Source organism: Alternaria infectoria (genome assembly GCF_024043175.1).
Source record: "Alternaria infectoria strain BMP 0036 chromosome Unknown scaffold_4, whole genome shotgun sequence".
NCBI lineage: Eukaryota > Fungi > Ascomycota > Dothideomycetes > Pleosporales > Pleosporaceae > Alternaria > Alternaria infectoria.
Genome location: NW_026250693.1, coordinates 27,306 through 43,262, shown reverse-complemented (window position 1 = coordinate 43,262; position 15,957 = coordinate 27,306). Strand labels below are relative to the sequence as shown.

At 53.2% G+C, this 15,957-nt stretch overlaps 6 protein-coding genes across 6 annotated transcripts; 2 read left to right on the top strand and 4 right to left on the bottom strand.

Annotated features, from left to right (window-relative positions):
• Positions 1–539: 539 nt before the first annotated feature.
• Positions 540–2,457, bottom strand: J4E92_003012 (uncharacterized protein; the record flags this gene model as incomplete). The annotated part of the gene is made up of 4 exons (XM_051494412.1): positions 540–1,219; positions 1,277–1,722; positions 1,793–1,817; positions 1,878–2,457. The coding sequence occupies 4 exons, from the start codon at positions 2,455–2,457 to the stop codon at positions 540–542; spliced, it is 1,731 nt and encodes a 576-aa protein (XP_051354705.1).
• Positions 2,458–3,351: 894 nt separating this feature from the next.
• J4E92_003011 (uncharacterized protein) lies at positions 3,352–4,836 on the bottom strand (the record flags this gene model as incomplete). The annotated part of the gene is made up of 1 exon (XM_051494411.1): positions 3,352–4,836. The coding sequence occupies one exon, from the start codon at positions 4,834–4,836 to the stop codon at positions 3,352–3,354; it is 1,485 nt and encodes a 494-aa protein (XP_051354704.1).
• A 521-nt stretch (positions 4,837–5,357) lies between these two features.
• On the top strand, positions 5,358–6,197 carry J4E92_003010 (uncharacterized protein; the record flags this gene model as incomplete). The annotated part of the gene is made up of 1 exon (XM_051494410.1): positions 5,358–6,197. One exon carries the CDS (start codon positions 5,358–5,360, stop codon positions 6,195–6,197), a length of 840 nt encoding a protein of 279 aa, XP_051354703.1.
• Positions 6,198–6,559: 362 nt separating this feature from the next.
• On the top strand, positions 6,560–7,124 carry J4E92_003009 (uncharacterized protein; the record flags this gene model as incomplete). The annotated part of the gene is made up of 2 exons (XM_051494409.1): positions 6,560–6,857; positions 6,913–7,124. 2 exons carry the CDS (start codon positions 6,560–6,562, stop codon positions 7,122–7,124), a joined length of 510 nt encoding a protein of 169 aa, XP_051354702.1.
• Positions 7,125–9,513: 2,389 nt separating this feature from the next.
• Positions 9,514–12,594, bottom strand: J4E92_003008 (uncharacterized protein; the record flags this gene model as incomplete). Its single annotated transcript, XM_051494408.1, has 2 exons — positions 9,514–12,278; positions 12,330–12,594. The coding sequence occupies 2 exons, from the start codon at positions 12,592–12,594 to the stop codon at positions 9,514–9,516; spliced, it is 3,030 nt and encodes a 1,009-aa protein (XP_051354701.1).
• Positions 12,595–13,656: 1,062 nt separating this feature from the next.
• Positions 13,657–15,482, bottom strand: J4E92_003007 (uncharacterized protein; the record flags this gene model as incomplete). The annotated part of the gene is made up of 5 exons (XM_051494407.1): positions 13,657–14,237; positions 14,290–14,602; positions 14,651–14,899; positions 14,948–15,208; positions 15,264–15,482. The coding sequence occupies 5 exons, from the start codon at positions 15,480–15,482 to the stop codon at positions 13,657–13,659; spliced, it is 1,623 nt and encodes a 540-aa protein (XP_051354700.1).
• Positions 15,483–15,957: the final 475 nt, after the last annotated feature.

The following is a 15,957-nucleotide window of genomic DNA, read 5'->3' as shown; positions in this document are numbered from 1 at the left end:
GTGTCAACTGGGCTATAAGCGACGAGCAGCGACGGCTAGCGGCGCCGCCAGCTAGCATGGAGATGGTAGAGCGGCATAGGAGAGAAGAGGAGCTGAGGAGGGCGGCTTGTGTTGATAATGGGCCTAGGAGGCCGAGAAGAAGGGGGTTTTGGGGGTGGTGGAGGTGGCGCAGGTAGAGTGTTGAAGGGGTTTGTGATATTCACATTGACGAAGGCTCGTGAGTTCGTTGAGCCCACGTTAACTTAGCGATTAACTGAACATCCCAAAGTCAACATGCATGTGGGGTTATCTACTCCGCCTGTTTTTATCTTAATGTAGTCTGCAGACCTGTTTAGTTCTTTTCTCAATTAACGTAAGCTTAAGAGAATGCTATAAGACATTAGAAAAGAAAGCGATATACCCGACCCCGCATCCAGCTACATCCCTCCGGTCACTGCCATCTGCGCCTTCACAGCCAAGCAATAAAAACAAATATTCGTAGTCGCGTTACAAGCTCCACTCAGCGTGTTCTACCCTCTCTCCTCCAGTACACCAAACTTCTATACCCTACTCTTCTCCGTTCTCGCGATCATTGCCCCACCAACCGTAAAATCTGTGGTCTTGAACTTGCGCGCGGCAACCTTCCTCTCAAAAAGCTCATCCAGCTCTCCAAACGTCCTTCCTTTCGGTTCAGGGAGCCGCCACCAGCTCCACAAGATACCAATCACACTCGTGCCTGCCCACAAGAAGCCTGCTTTAGCTCCCCACCCCCAGGAGGTTGGGTTAAGCATTCGTGGTGTGATGATGTTTGTGACGATGCCCGAGATGTTGTAGCAGTTGCGCGCCAAAACGATTGTCTTGCTTCTCAAGCGTGTGGAAGGAATCTCGGAGACAAGGGCGTAGCAGATAGGGCCGAGCGTTGCGTCGTAGGCTAGTGTGAAGGCGAGGAGAAGTGCTGCGATCGACCAGTTGAGTGCTGTAGGATGCGGATTCCCGACTTGAGAGGGCGTGCCTACTACCGCTGAGCGAACGGTGACGAAGTGGTGGCGATGTGGTATGCAGGCTAGTATCCCGATGAGCAGTACGAAGATGAAAGTCATGACTTGTCCGGAGAGGTAAAGTGTGCGCCTCCCAAAGTGTGCCATGAGAGCCCAGGATATGAAGACGCCGATTAGACCGAGTGCAAATTGGCCTAGCGAGAGAGTGAAAGCGTGTGAGGAGCCGAGACCTGCTTGCTCGTCTAGATGGAGTTAGTCTACGCCGCTTTCGTTATATCGTGCACCGTTGGCCGACTTACAGAAGTAGGTGGAGAAGCCCATGAAAGTGCTGCCACACAGCGTCTGGATTATCCAAACCATGCACGTGATCTCGGTTCTGCGCCGGTCCACTCCTTTGAAGCAGTCTTTGTAACTTGTGCCGCTCTGCATCTGTTGTTCTCTCTCGTTCGTTTGGATCATGGCTTCCATTGCGCCGTTCAGAGTCTTGTCATACTCATCGTCCGACATGGTTGCTGGTTGTGTGCGCAGCCGACGCATCGTTTTCATCGCATCCACAAAGCGATCCTGTCGTATGAGCCACCAAGGCGATTCAGGCGCGAAGTAAACAGCGAAGAATATTGGAATAGGGAAGATCCATTGTAATGCGAAGGGAATGCGGTAGGCCCATGTGGTGGTGTTGTTCATCATGCCGCGCATAACGATGGAAGCTACTAGTTGGCCGAGGACCCAACATGCGTTGACATAACTTGGACTGTTAGCTTCATTTTACTGGACTGATTGCGAAAGCTGGAAGAAAGAGATAGATCGATACATACGTAGTCAGATACGCCCGTAAGGCCACTGGACAGACATCCGCAGCATACACCGTGCATATGCACTGAAACATGCCCCAAGGCATACCTAGTAGACACTGTCCTATCAACAGAACCGTCTTACTTGTGGCGAAGAAGGGTACGAGTATAAACACACTCATTGCCACCAACCCTACCATAAGCGTGTACCGGTAGCCAATTCGCTCAGCGAGTGTTCCTGTAGCAAAAAGCCCTACGATCTGCCCTGCCAGGCCGCCGTTCACAAGTGCGCTTTGCCAGTCGGCGCTAATTTCGTACATGCCATTTGATTGTAATGTGCCGAATTGCTTCCGGAACGGTTGCATTGCGAACAGATTGGGTACGAGAATGGTAGAGAATCCTTCCATGATGAGTGTCATCGATAGCAACACAGACCATGTTATTGCTTTGGGGTATAGGCGTATGCCTTCGCGAAGCGACATTAATCGTTCCGCTTCGTTATTGCTTTCGACAATAGTAGTCGTTCTCTCTAGTATCGCATCCGTCGATTCGAGCTTCGATATCGCCGGTAGAGAGGTGAGCGTGTCGTCCGAGCTGTCGAAACTTAGTGTGTCTGATTGGCCTTGCTCCATAAGCTGCTGATCAAAGTCAACGACACCATGTCGTTTCCGCTGCATGGCCGATACCATGATACTATGGTCTGAATTGTCTTGTGCAGAAGTTCGAGCGACAACGATACCTGTAGGAAGTCGGGATAGAAGAAGGAACTGTACGCCAGTCACGGATGGAGGTGATGACTGTCACACTTGACATATAGAGCACGCGCGGGGATGCGGAGTCAAGAAGACCGCGGGGTCACGAGGGAATGTGATGCAGGTTGATCAGGACCGGACGGGATGACATGCCCATGACCTCAAATGAGCGAGCCATTCTCAGCAGAACCCGAGATTGAGTGCACTAAGGAGACACTTGGGGTAGGCAGCGGCGGAAGGTAGCACATAAAGGCGAGCGAGCGGAAGACGAGTCCTCGAACTAGTCCGTTGGCTAGCTGGAGGAGAAGGCCGATCAAAACCTGAAGGCATCGTGACTCGAAGACAACTTGGCGGCTCTAGGCAGAACAGGTTATCGGTGGTTGAAGTGACTCCTACGCCGGTCTACTGTGAAGAAGATACAAGCTTTGTGGTCGGCCGTCGCGGGCCGGACGGGAGCACGCGACCAGCGTACCACTGGGGTAAAGGATGGAGACTGGTACGATCCACATTATGATCCGCTCTCATGTCGCTCAACCCATAGACTAACAAGCGCCGAGCGGAAACACTGAAGACATCTGGGGGGTTCCACGTCATGATCTGGCTAATGCACTCGATGGTACTTCCATGGTTAGCAATGTCTAGATCCCGTTAGCATAGCTCTCGAAACAATACGTGATGTTACATCAGGAAACGGCCCGGGAAGTACCCTGCGCTGGAACATTGCAATCAATACACCCGTGGAAGGCTGAGAATAGGCTGCAAGTGAATTTGACTCGGTCATATTGGTATCGTGCATCTATCTCTTCAACGAAGATTCAAGTTTTGGCGTACTCACTGCTTTGCGGCAGCAGCGGCTTCTTTCTCCTTCTTCTTGCGCTCGACCTCAGCCATCTTAGCCGCCTTCTTCATGGCATTTTTGGTCATCGGCTTTCCGTCGGCGTCCAATGAAGGGCCCCCGCTCTCGGTGTCTTGTGCCGGTTGCTCGAGCTTGGGCTTGGTAGGGTTCGGATTACCCTTCCACTCTAGCTTCCGCGGGCGGAGGAATTCGTCGAGAATCTCGTCGGTGACCTTTGCTCTTGCTTCTTGGAATTTCTTGACGTACACAGTCATGGTGTCTACGCATTCCTTCTTCATCTCGCCAGTCAATAGCTCGCCTTTGCGGTAGTCCTCAGCTAGCTTCGTGAGCTTCTCGTCATCGTCTTCGAAGTATCCAATGTACTGGTACGGTACGTCGATATCGGGGTTTCCACCCTTCTCGCGATGGAGCTCTAGTGTTTCTTGGCCACCAGAGAAAGCCTTGGTGTTGATCTTGGTCTTGATCTGTTTTGGAGTATCACTCATAAAGATGGCAGAGTTGGCATCGGATGCGCTCATCTTGCCACCGGCACCTTGCAATGCAGTGAGAAACTTGGAATGTATGAGGGCTGGTTTGGGCGAGGGGAGGTCCATTCTGTGGCAGTTCTCACGAACCAGGCGGAAGTACGGATCTTGATCGATAGCGCAGGGAATCAGACAGGGTATGGAAGCAAGCTTCTTCGAGCGCTTGTAGGTCGTGTGATCTTCACCCCAGATAAAGGGGTATGACGAGGCAAAAGCGGCAACGCACTGCTTAGCTGCGAATGCATTGCTGCCGATGTTTGTTGAGCCATCGAAACCAAACGCGCCGCGCACTTGATTGTTGGTAACCAGCTTCTCGAACTCAGTGGTGTTGAGACTGAAGTGTCGGTTGAAGCCGGATGTGAAGAACTCAGAGTCGATGTACATGAATGTCTTCTTGATATCGAAGCCGACGGAGATGACATCCTTGGCGTTCTGCCGCGAGAATTCGTAAACTTCCTCCTGCTTGAGCTTCTCCTTGAACAGAAACTTTTCGTCATCCGTCAACATGATGACCAGCGGAACGTCGAAGACATCCTGCAACCACTTTGTGAACTCGAAGGGTATAGTGTGACCAATGTGCATGGCATCACTGCTAGGTCCGCGGCCGGTATATAGTAGGAAGTCGTCGCCTCGCTCGTATGTGTCCAGGATGAGCTCCAGATCGCGGTGGGAGAAGAAAAGGCCACGCCGTAACCAGCGGTGCGGCTTTTGGCCTGTGACGCGCTCGAATCGCTCCAGTAGCGGTTGATCTATGAGTTTTGTGGCCCATTTCTGCGAGATGGCGACATAGTCGAATTGCTTGACATTTCCCTCCTCATCAACGCCTGCCTGTACATCCCAGGGGTTGATCTCCTGCTCGGTCGCTTTTGAGACGGATTGCGTCGCTGTGTCGGAGAGTGAGAGGGCGGCGACGGCGGGTGGCTCGGGCTCGGTCATGGTGCTGGCTGTGTTGGAGGGTGGCTTGTTTGTCGGGCTGTGAAAGAAGGAGTGACTCTAGCCTAGGAATTACGTGGCGCGATTCTTTGGTGTTGCAGCTGAGTCACTGGACATTCAGCGATGGAAGGACCCCACCTCAATTTGGCGTTCCTGTGGCTAGACCTGCCCCGCACTCCGCCACACGCTGCGCCACGCACCAGCCACAGCGGCGTTACGGGAGGGAAAGCCGATGCAGGTCAGCAAATCTCGTCATGGCGCCAGGATGGCGAGAGCTCCAGACGTTTCTATCCCTGGTCCTCACACCACCCAGCCCGACAACTCGCCCTACCCCTCTCCAGCGCGACTAAACAGCCTGTCTAATTGTCACAGCTGGATGCGCTTGACCATGCGACTTCATCACCGGAGATAGACGACCGCGCGTTCCAGGCTGCCTTGAGCTCCTACCTATACCATTTTATATTTCCCGCCTTGTACCGCCCACCCACGCCTACAGACTCCGATTCGATCACGACGACGTCACCATGGTCAAGTTCTACTCCTCCAACGAGACGTACTCGTACCCGTTCCCCGCCGTCTCGCTCGCCTACTTCCTCCGCTACCCGAACCCTTACTCCACTCATGTGATCTCCACCGACACCATCGCCCGCAACTACGACCCAGAGACCCAACGCCTGACGACTATCCGCCTCCATCTAAAGCGCTCCAAAGTCCCTTCTGCCGTTCTGAAGCTCGTACCGCGGTCTCTTCTTGGCACCTCAGCCAGCGGAGAATCGCAGACTTACATTCTCGAGAAATCGGTCGTAGACATCAAAGAGGGATGGATGGACACGGAGTCACGGAATCTGGAATGGACAGGTGTGCTATCTGTCGTAGAGAGGCAGAAGTTCATACGTCCTTCGCCGTTGGTGTCCGAAGACGTGAAGATGCGGCAAGCCGTGGACGGTGCCACGCAACGCCAGGGTTTCATCAACTTTGGCGGCAAGGGTGCAGGTGCCAGGGTCGAGGATTCGGGTGAGACTACCGACGTCATAAGCTCTGTCACACTACACAGTCACATCGGGGAGACATGGAAGAAGAAGCGCGCGGCTGCAAGGGAGGACGCTGCGGATGAGGAACAGCCACAAAAGATGGGCTTCCTGCGGAGTTGGGGCACCGCGGCTCTCCAGCGAAACATCGAGAAGATTGGTCTGTCCCGTGCGCAGCGAAGTCAGCCGAATGCGCGTGAAGGCATGAAAGTCGTTCTGGAGCGTATGCGGGAAGGCGGCCTCGTCGGGGTACTGGAGGGCATGCGACAAGACCGTGAGGCCATTCTCGCCGGCCGTCCACTGTCGACCCCAAGAGCGATCACCAAGGACGAGTGATCTTATTACCACTCAGATGATGGAGTAGTTTCTACTCACTCGCTCAATTGACGAGTCCCATGTTTCCGATATGAACATTCAGCGACGGCGTAACGGTCTCTCTCCCTACTTTTTCTCATTTCGTTATTACCTCGCTCTCTTGGTGCATGGGCCAGGTTTTGTGTTACTATCACGTTTTCATGTTGCATCGTGTCTTGGTCTGGAACGATGGTAACGATTGTAAAGCAATAAGCAAGTCTTGTATCATGCCGCGAGTCTTTGCAAAAAATCGACCAAAAAGTCTGAAAATGTCATTGCAGCGCTGCGTCTTGTTCTTACTTGACAAGTGAAATTCGGTGCCGGTCGTTCCTTCCGCTCTCTCAATGGGTCGCTTCGATCCCCATCATCGCTTCTGTGCAGTGGGAAGCTACCACATAACCTCGTACGACAACCTATTCCTCAGCATCGCTCTCATGCTCAAAGCCTCATTGCATCATGCGTCCACCCGCGCACTACGACATTCCAACCTCACCGATCATTCCATGAATCGCGCCGACTACCTACTACCGCCACTACCCGGCTGTGATGACCTAAAACAGCCAACAATCAACAACTCAACGCAGAGCAACGACACCTCAACAGATGGCAAGCCACCTACGCCGTACGACCGTTACAGTGAAGGTGAGCCGTCCACCCTACAGTTACCTTCAGCCCCCCACTAAGGAAACAAAAGCAGTCTACAAAGGCTACGACGCCTACCATTCCCAAATCCGCAAACTCGACTGGCTAAAAGCCCACCGCGCCCTAACCACCTCCCCCGAAGTAACACCCCACACGACCTGGCTGATCGAAACCCTCCAAGCCATCATCACCCGCTGGGAAGCCGTCCTCCCCTACATCGCCTCACCCTACCCCATCCCCCCCAACAACCCTTCCGCGTTCACCTAGGACGCGATCCCGGAACCACCGCCCGGCCGAGAACACCTGCTCGCACTGCGCGACTGCCTAGAAGAAAAAGGCAGGGCGATCATCGGCCAGCCTTTCGTAGACAACGCGGATGTGCTAGCTGAGATGGATTTACCCGGCTTTGGTACCAGGAGGGTGCTCAAGGTTTTTCGGCTGCAGGAGGCGAAGCAGTTGGCGCTGCATACTTGTTTTGTAAGGAATTTGGTGCTGGGGCTGGAGAAGTTGGAGGGGGCTTGTAGGGCGCATGGGGTTAGGTTTGTGGGGGGTGGGCATGTGGAGGCTGAGGATGTACAGGGGGAGAGGGAGGGGGACGTGGTTTTGGGGATTGCGGTGAAGGAGATCAAGGGGATTGATGGACCGTTCGACGTGAGCAATTTTGTTTGTCTGTAGAGGCGTGTGCTTATTGATCAGTTTGTTGTGGCTGTGTCTCCTCTGGTTGTGGCATCGCACGGATGGACTTGGCAGCTGAAAGCGGGGTGCATTGCCTCCCTCCAACCTGACTTCCATCTCAGCCTTCACTCGCCATCCTACCTGCAGCACTCAGCTCCACGCACAATGTGGCTGCTCGATACTACGACTCTCAAGTTGCGCCATTTCATCACCAATATACCCGATTATGTCATTCTCTCCCATACGTGGGGCGAGGGTGAAGTCAGCTTCGAAGACATCGCCCAGCCTTACGCAAAAGACATGGTCGGCTATTCCAAAATATTGCGATGCTGCACACTGGCTGTTGAGGCGGGATTCGAATGGGCCTGGGTTGACACGTGCTGTATCGATAAGAGAAGCAGTGCAGAACTGTCAGAAGCGATCAACTCGATGTACAGGTGGTACTGGGACGCCGCGATCTGCTATGTTTTCCTCTCAGACCGCTCAGGAACTAGAGATTTTAGATTTTCACGATGGTTCAAAAGAGGATGGACACTACAAGAGCTCCTTGCACCCGATGTCATAGAGTTCTACGACTCGGACTGGATCTTTTTGGGTACGAAGACAAGCCTTATTGATCGAATCGTCGCCGCAACAAAGATCGACAAGATATGTCTACTTCATCGAACCGCGATCGTGAATGCTAGCATAGCAGCAAAGTTCAGTTGGGCCTCCGCTAGAGCGACGACACGGGAGGAAGATATGGCGTACTGCTTGCTTGGTCTTGTCCAGGTAAACATGCCCATGTTGTATGGAGAGGGCCCAGGCGCGTTTTACCGCTTACAGCTAGAGATCCTCAAACAGACCAACGATCAGACAATCTTCGCGTGGGAAGACCAGTCTCATGAAGAATTACGTTCCACGAGCCTCTTCGCATCATCACCTGCACATTTCAAGGGCGCGGCTTCTTTCAGGCCCAATGCCACTCGAGAAAGACTTCCTGCAACTTACGAAATGACCAATAATGGACTCAAGATAACCTCTCCTTGCATTTCTCGTCGAACTGGAGTTGTAGCATTGCTGGACTGTTCAAATTCGACTGGATTGCCTTGTGGGCTTGAGTTGAGATCCATTGGTACTTCGACGTACGAGAGACTGAACATGCCATTGACGATCATGGGTCACAGGGAAGCCAAGCAAGCCACCCCGAAAACAATCTACATCCACACAGGTCTCCGAAAGCTTACAAGAACGACGGTGAAAGGCGCTTCTATGAGGGTGTATAATAGGGCTGAGCCAAGTAGTATTCGCTGCGTTGCCACAGGAACTTATTGGGAGGTTTTTCCCTATCAACAAAACGTTGTATTCGAGATACTGGATTCTGACACACAACGAAACAACTTGATCTCCAGGTTAGGAGACCAGATCGTCAACGAGGGCGAGTTTATCAGTTTCGTGTTCACATTAGACGGCCTTTCTGACCACTTATTTTTCTTGGGCGTTAGCGGAGGCCGACTGTGGATTGATGCGTCACCTTGTATTCCTGTCAGGTGGATCGAAGAAGTAAATGAGAAACGCAAGGTCTTCGAAGCTGAAACAAGCGATCAGCCTTTCTCGGCGCAACGAAGTCATTTCACAGATTGTGTCAGAATCCCTGTTGGGTCAGGCTTTACGCTGGAGGCACTCGCAAGGAAGATACGTTCGAAAGAAGGCTTGGAATGGACAGTAAACATATCTATCAAGGAAAACGAGAAGCCAGATCAAGGGCGACCGCTCAACGCGATACCGAGATAAACGAGCACTCCAAGCTGTCGCTGCATATGTATTAACATCAGTTGTTACAGAGATCCACGCTGGCGGCCCCTTGCCTGACCTGTGAGATCGTAAATACCATATTTCAGTTCACTTGCGTCACTACAAGACTCTGCCATGAACATTTCAATTCGTTTGAGTTCGTACCTCAAAAAAGGCTAAATTGAATCAAGGTCACTTTGACACACGCTCAAGCATAAGCCAGTCTCTCCTCCGTCCACCCCGGCCTCAAGTACTCAGAGTCAAAGTTCGAGCTCCAGCTACTCTCAATAGCATACTCCTGCACAAGCTGCACATCAACCTGCGCACCCTCCTCCGACTGCGCCCACACACTCAAACCAATGACATTGTCACCGGAGTAGTTGAGAATACCCGGTGGAACAGGGAACTTGATCTCGTTACCGACGTACGGGTTGAAGCGCGCGTATTGGTAACCATTGACGAAGAGCTGCGCACGGATAGTCTTTGAGCCGACGGCATTGAGGACGAAAGCGAAAGAAGCATCAACTTCGGCGGGTACATCGAGGGGGATGGTAGTGCGGTAGAACTTGATGTCTGCGCCTTCGAAGCCAGTGGATGGTGAGCCAGATGCCCATTCAGAGTCGTCAAAGCCGGGTAGATGCCATCCGAGGCGCTCGGCGGTGAGACCGCCTTCAGCGAGAGGACCGCGTACAGGGTCGAGGACCGCGTCTTCGCCACCGGCTTCACCGGCGATCTTCCAGGATGTGAACTCCGCGCCTTCAAGAGTAGCACGAAGGATACCGCGGGGATCGGTAGCACCACCGCGTAGATCGTGACCGGTGTTGTCCTGTGCGACGAGCAAGACGTTCGTGCTGTTCGCGTGCAGAGTTGCGTTGGCGAAAGACAGAGTCATGTTGCCAACGCCTAGTGTGGTGTTGCCCAACCACGATCCGACCAACTCACCGTTCAACCATGCGCTCCAGCCAAAGGCGAGACCACCCTGAACTGAAAGCTGCACACCGGTGGCTGCGCCATCGAAGTATCCGCGGAAAAGATGGAAGCTGTTGTGGAAGCCGTACTCATCAACGTAGAGTACAGGCAGGGTGTCAGGCTTGGTAGGGTTGGGGGTGGTGGTGTGGTCAGCGACAACCCATGCGGCACCGCTGTCATCGTACTCAAGCATTTTCTCTGGGAGTCCTTCGTTCATCTTCCAGTTGTCTAGGGAAGGAATTTTGATGGTCCCGTTGAACGCAGCGACGTGCGCCTTCAAGCTACCGTACGATGTGCGTGAGGTGGCTAGCTCCTTCCCGTTCCAGGAGAGAGTCTTCGCACTGCCAGTAGCAAAGACTTCGATGTCGGTGCTGTTCATGATGTCACCCTTGAGAGCGAGACAATCCGCATCCATAGCGACACTGCGGACGAGGTATGGACCCTGGACCAGCACGGATTGGTCGACTGGCGCGAAGGGATCCTTCGAGAGATTGGGGGCCCAGAAGAGGTATGCAGTGGGCTTGTCAGCGACAACAACCTTTACACCATTGTCAAACTGATACACATTCATGCCGGAAACCATCTGAATATTGGTCGTAAGTCCGTGAGCTTCGGCATGGAAAGTCGCGTTCGAGCTGGTTCCGCTGCTGACCAGAGAGCCCTGCGTAGCACCCTTGACGTGGAATTCAACAGACTCTCCGACACCAGTCGACAGTACCACAACTGGCTTATGGTCGACCATAGCGTATGTGAGGACCTCAGCAGTAGAGTAAGTAAGGGTGTTGTTGCCCATGGCGAAGTCGGTGACAAGAATCTTGGACCGATGACCGTCGAGAACAATGGAGCCGGCATGCTGAGGAATAGTCAAGTTTCCGACGGAAGTGCTGACGTGTAGCTTGAACGACTCCTTGGTGGCAGACGAGGACGTGGAGTGAATCGTGACGTAGAAGGCAGCGTTGGTAAGGGGGTTGCGGAGTTCGCTAGCCTCAACTGCCGGGTTTGTGGAGTATGAGCTGGAGTTACCGAGACGGTTGGTGACGGTGAGATCGTCGGCAACGCGGGTGAACATGGCCAGGTTCTTGGTCTCGTAGAATTTGGCGCCGATCTCACGGTTCTCGCTGATAGGACTGCTGTAGTCGTAGGATGTAGCGGTGACCGGAGCAGCCAAAGCACCCCAGTTGGTACCTCCGAACATCATGTACAGCGACACGGCTGTCACGCGCTGCGAAATGAGGTTGCGGTAGAACAGATTGGCGAAGTCTGCTCCGATGTCAGCAGGGCAGCCTCCTTCAGGTCCACCCCATGGGTTGTAGGAGCCACCCTGGAACTCGGGGAAGAAGCTAGGCTGTGTAGGAGATACCTCCACGAAATGGTCGTAGTAGTCGATGACCTGGTAGGCTACGTACTCTCCGTTTGTACCAGTGCACTCGTCCAGGTTGCATGACCAGCACGACGGGTAACTGTCCAATCCAGCAACATCGACGTTGCCGACAGCACCAGGCGCATAGTCTTTACTCCAGCTCTTGGTGTTCATGTTCGGGTCGTTGTGGATGAGAGGGACATCAATGCCGTTGGCTCGTGCAGAGTCTTCTAGTGCTTGCATGTATCTCCCGGCAGCATCGTTGGGGATCTTTTCGTCACGGTCGTTCCATTGCTCGCCGTACTCATTTTCGATCTGGTAGACCAGTGCGTTGCCACCCTTGGTCACGAGATGCTTGGAGGTGAGTTCGGAGAACTTGGCGAAATAAGGGTCCAAAGCCTGGAGATATCTTGGGTCGTCGTCTCTTAGCTTACCGTAGGCTCCTGTCGTGAGCCACAGTGGGAAGCCTCCGGCGTTGGCTTCAGCGTTTACGTATGGACCCGGCCTCGTGATGACATACAAGCCAACACGTTCCGCGATCTCAAAGAGCTTCGTGAAGTCATGGGCGCCGCTCTCGAAGTCCAACGTCTGGTTGTTGGCACTGTGGTAAGCCCAGTTGCCGTAGAATGCGAAAGCCGTGAATCCTGTTCGTTGTCAGCGTCGGCTCATAGTACGTGGCGAGTTGATGAATTTACCCGCTGCCTTGATCTTCTCCAATAGATCTTCCCAGACCTCGTAGACTGGAATGCGCCAGTAATGAATCTCTCCACTAAAGACGAACAGGCGCTTTCCATTGACCTTGAAGGAGTAATGGTCCCATTGTACGACATCGTTCAGGCCGTTGTCGTGTAGTGGCCATGCACTAGGTGTGTTGTTCTGAGCGTTAACACCAGATCCATTGGGTAGAGATGCCAATGAAGACAGAGCCGAGAGCCACGAGAGCCCTACAAGAGTCTTCATGATGGATGCAGGATGAAGATGTCGAGGCCAATGAGCGCTGTCGCCGTTGCATCGGACATGCTGAGGGTATAAGAGCACTACGCAGGTACCAAGCCCCAGTCTACCCCGAATTGCGTACAAGACGCTAATGCCGCGCTATGATGGAATGCATTGTGGATTGCGGGGATGTCAAGGTCGTCTCAATGGTGGAATTGAGATGCCCATGCTCGGACGCTGGGCTAGGGTGCGCCGAGGCCCGGGTAAACGTTGTCGACATCACGTCGGCGGCGGGCGCATTGCGCAGACAGGTTAGCATCACGGACATCTTGCATTGCTTCCGCTCGGTCAAGACGTTGAACAGGAAACCGGGAGAGAAAAGGAAGTTTTGCGTGATCATGACCTGGCTCGAAGAACTTGGGGACGGCGGTTGATCCCAATCAAGTTCGTTCAATCCTCGTTTCCCGGCATGGACCGGTCGACACCGCATCTTCGGACTCCGCGACGATGCATCAATCAGAGGGGTCTGTTGATGAGAACTTGAACATCAGATACCCAAGCTTTTGTTGTGAGATGGTATGTACACGCTGCTGGAGAGGAACTCGTGAGTGGCGGCGGCAGGAAGCTCGGGGTAATGCAGCCGAGCTGTTCTATCCGCGTCTACTTTGCGCGAAACGCTTGATGGTAGGTAAAAATTATTGTCTTTTGAAAATGCAGCGCCACGACCGCGATCAGTAAACACGGGATACACGTGTGTTCAGATGGACATTGGATGTGATTAGAAGATGCCGTCGCGTTGCCTCAGGAGTAGCTTCCCTACACTAGTGCAAGCACTGACCCTCAACGCGCTAGCTAGAAGAAAAGCGCGTCTACGCATCTGTGCTCACCCTTCCACCCCGACACGATCTTCTCCACAATACCAGATAGTACGCAATCGCCGCATACGAATTAAGAGTGAACAGGCCTGGAGTTAACATTAAACTAACGATGAGCAAATATGGAGGTGTAGCGTTAATGTAGACTCTAGGGTGTTCAGTTTCTCTCTTGACAGTGGTCCAACCCAAGAACACGTCGTACTCTGATGATCTACTCGTTGTCCCTGACATCGATGACGGTGGACTTAAACTTGCGCGCGGAGATCTTCCGGTTGAACAGAATGTCAAGCTCACGGTATGAGCGGCCCTTGAGCTCAGGGAGGCCGAAGTATGCGCTGATGAAGCACACGCAAGCTGTACCGCCCCACACGTATCCACACTTACCAGCCATGTTCCAGCCCGTAGGATTGAGCATCTGCGAGGCTAGGTAGATCATAGGAATCTCGGCGACGTAGTATGCGGCTCGGCCAACACCAGTGCTTAGCGCGCGGAGACGGACGGAGGATGTTTCGGCGATGATGGAGTATGAGATCGGACCCATGGCTCCTGCGAAGACAAACGAGATGACAATACCCAGACAAGCTTGGGCGTAGTTGGTCGCGCTGCTCTGGGGGATGGAAGCGCAGATCCCGAGAATGAAGAGCAGGCAGATATTGATGGCGGTGCCCCCAAGGTAAATCGTACGGCGGCCGAAAAAGTTGCTGAGAGGCCACGCGCAGATGTTTGCTACCAACTGCAGGCACGAGTTGATCAAGTTCAGCTTGAAAGAGAAGTCAGATGACATTCCAGCCTCTGCAAATAGTCAGCTTTGCATCTCTAGGGGCTGTGGCGATTCTTGACTTACGCTCGAAGAAGAATGTTGCTTGGTTGGCAATCAGGTTGCCAGCGAAGTTCTGAGATGCGTAGATCAAGCAGGTAATGAGTGTTCGGCGAAGGTCAACTCCTTTGACAAGGTCGAGCAGGGAAGGCTCGCCACCCTTATGAGCTTCGATCTGTACTGTGCGCTCCATCATGGCAAGCGTGTCTTCGGCAGCCGCCTGAGTTCCGTTTCTACGACCAAGGCGCTTGATGGACTTCAGCGCCTGTTCCTTGCGCCCTCTACGAACCAGCCACCATGGCGACTCGGGTGCGAAGAAAATGAGTACCATGAGAGGGGTCTATGGTTGTCAGCTATCGTAAGGATAACACACGAAGAATGTACTTACGGGGAACACCCATTGTAGGGCTAGAGGACCTCTCCATGCCCACTCGTCGTTTCGCTTGTTGTAGCTGTAGGTCGCAGCAGCAACAATGATGCTTCCAATAGACCAAGACATCTGGAGAGTAGCCGTGCAGGCACCACGAAGAACCAGAGGGACGACCTCACTGGCGTAGGCCGGCGAGTTGGCGATGAACATGCCCCATGGGATACCTTCGAAAGCTTGCCCAATGACGAGAACGGCGAGCGAATCGGCCTGGGAATCGTTAGTCCATGAATCCAGATCAGGGTTTATGATACTCACGAAGAAAGAGATGAAGATGGTCGCATTCATCAGCATGAGTGCCAGCAGAGTTGTCCAGCGGTAACCAAGACGGTTGGTAATAGGACCAGCGAGGAAGACTCCAATGAAGGCACCGCATTGGCCAGCTTGGAAGAGTGAACTCTGCCATTTCGTGGGAATGGTCTTGCCAACTTCGCCAGCGACTTGAACACCATATCGTTCTTTGAACGCGGCAAGAGCAACAAAGTTGCCGTTCAAGAACATGTCGAAAGACTCCATGACCTGTTCGGTGTCAGCAACATCTTCTTGGAGATGCTAGCAGGGGTCAAAGACTCACGATAGTAAAGCAGAAGATGAAAGCCCAAAAGCAAGCCATTGGGTGATCCCTCATGGCCTCCCACATTCCCATGTCATGTTCGCGGCTTTCAGCTGCTTGAGCATCTGTCATGAGCTCCTTGTCCTCGAAGATCTCAGCCTGACGACTGAGGCTCTTCTCCAGGACTCCATCGTCGACCGCAGGGGTACCATCTCGCTTGGTTTCGGCAAAGCCCGCCATATCGAGTTAGCGTGTGAGCTGATTGGACGCCACGAAGAGCGAAGAACGAATAAGCAAAAGCCGATGCCAAAAGCCAAGGAGACATGGTGAGCTTGGAGAGCTTATATACTGTATGCACTCTAGATTTGACCTCGGCGTGGGTACACTCTGCTATCATCAACCCACTTAAGCCCACGGGGCCCCGCGACAACCTTTCAAGGGTGCTTGTCGTGTTGATGGGTCTTGATTGGCGGGTCTCTGGGGTAGGAAGAAGCCGGGGTCCGAGCAGAGCCGCGTAGCACTATCTAGCCTGAAACGTCATGATATGGAGACCTGCTATTGATGCGAAATTCGAAGGCTAGGAAACAGCCGTAGCTTGTTTAGGTGATCTTGCCGTACAACAGTGGATAGAAGAGCTACGCGGCACAAGTTCTGCGGAAGTACTCCCACAAGCACATTAGTGAGGCTGGAAAGTGGGATGACAACGTCGGTAGAC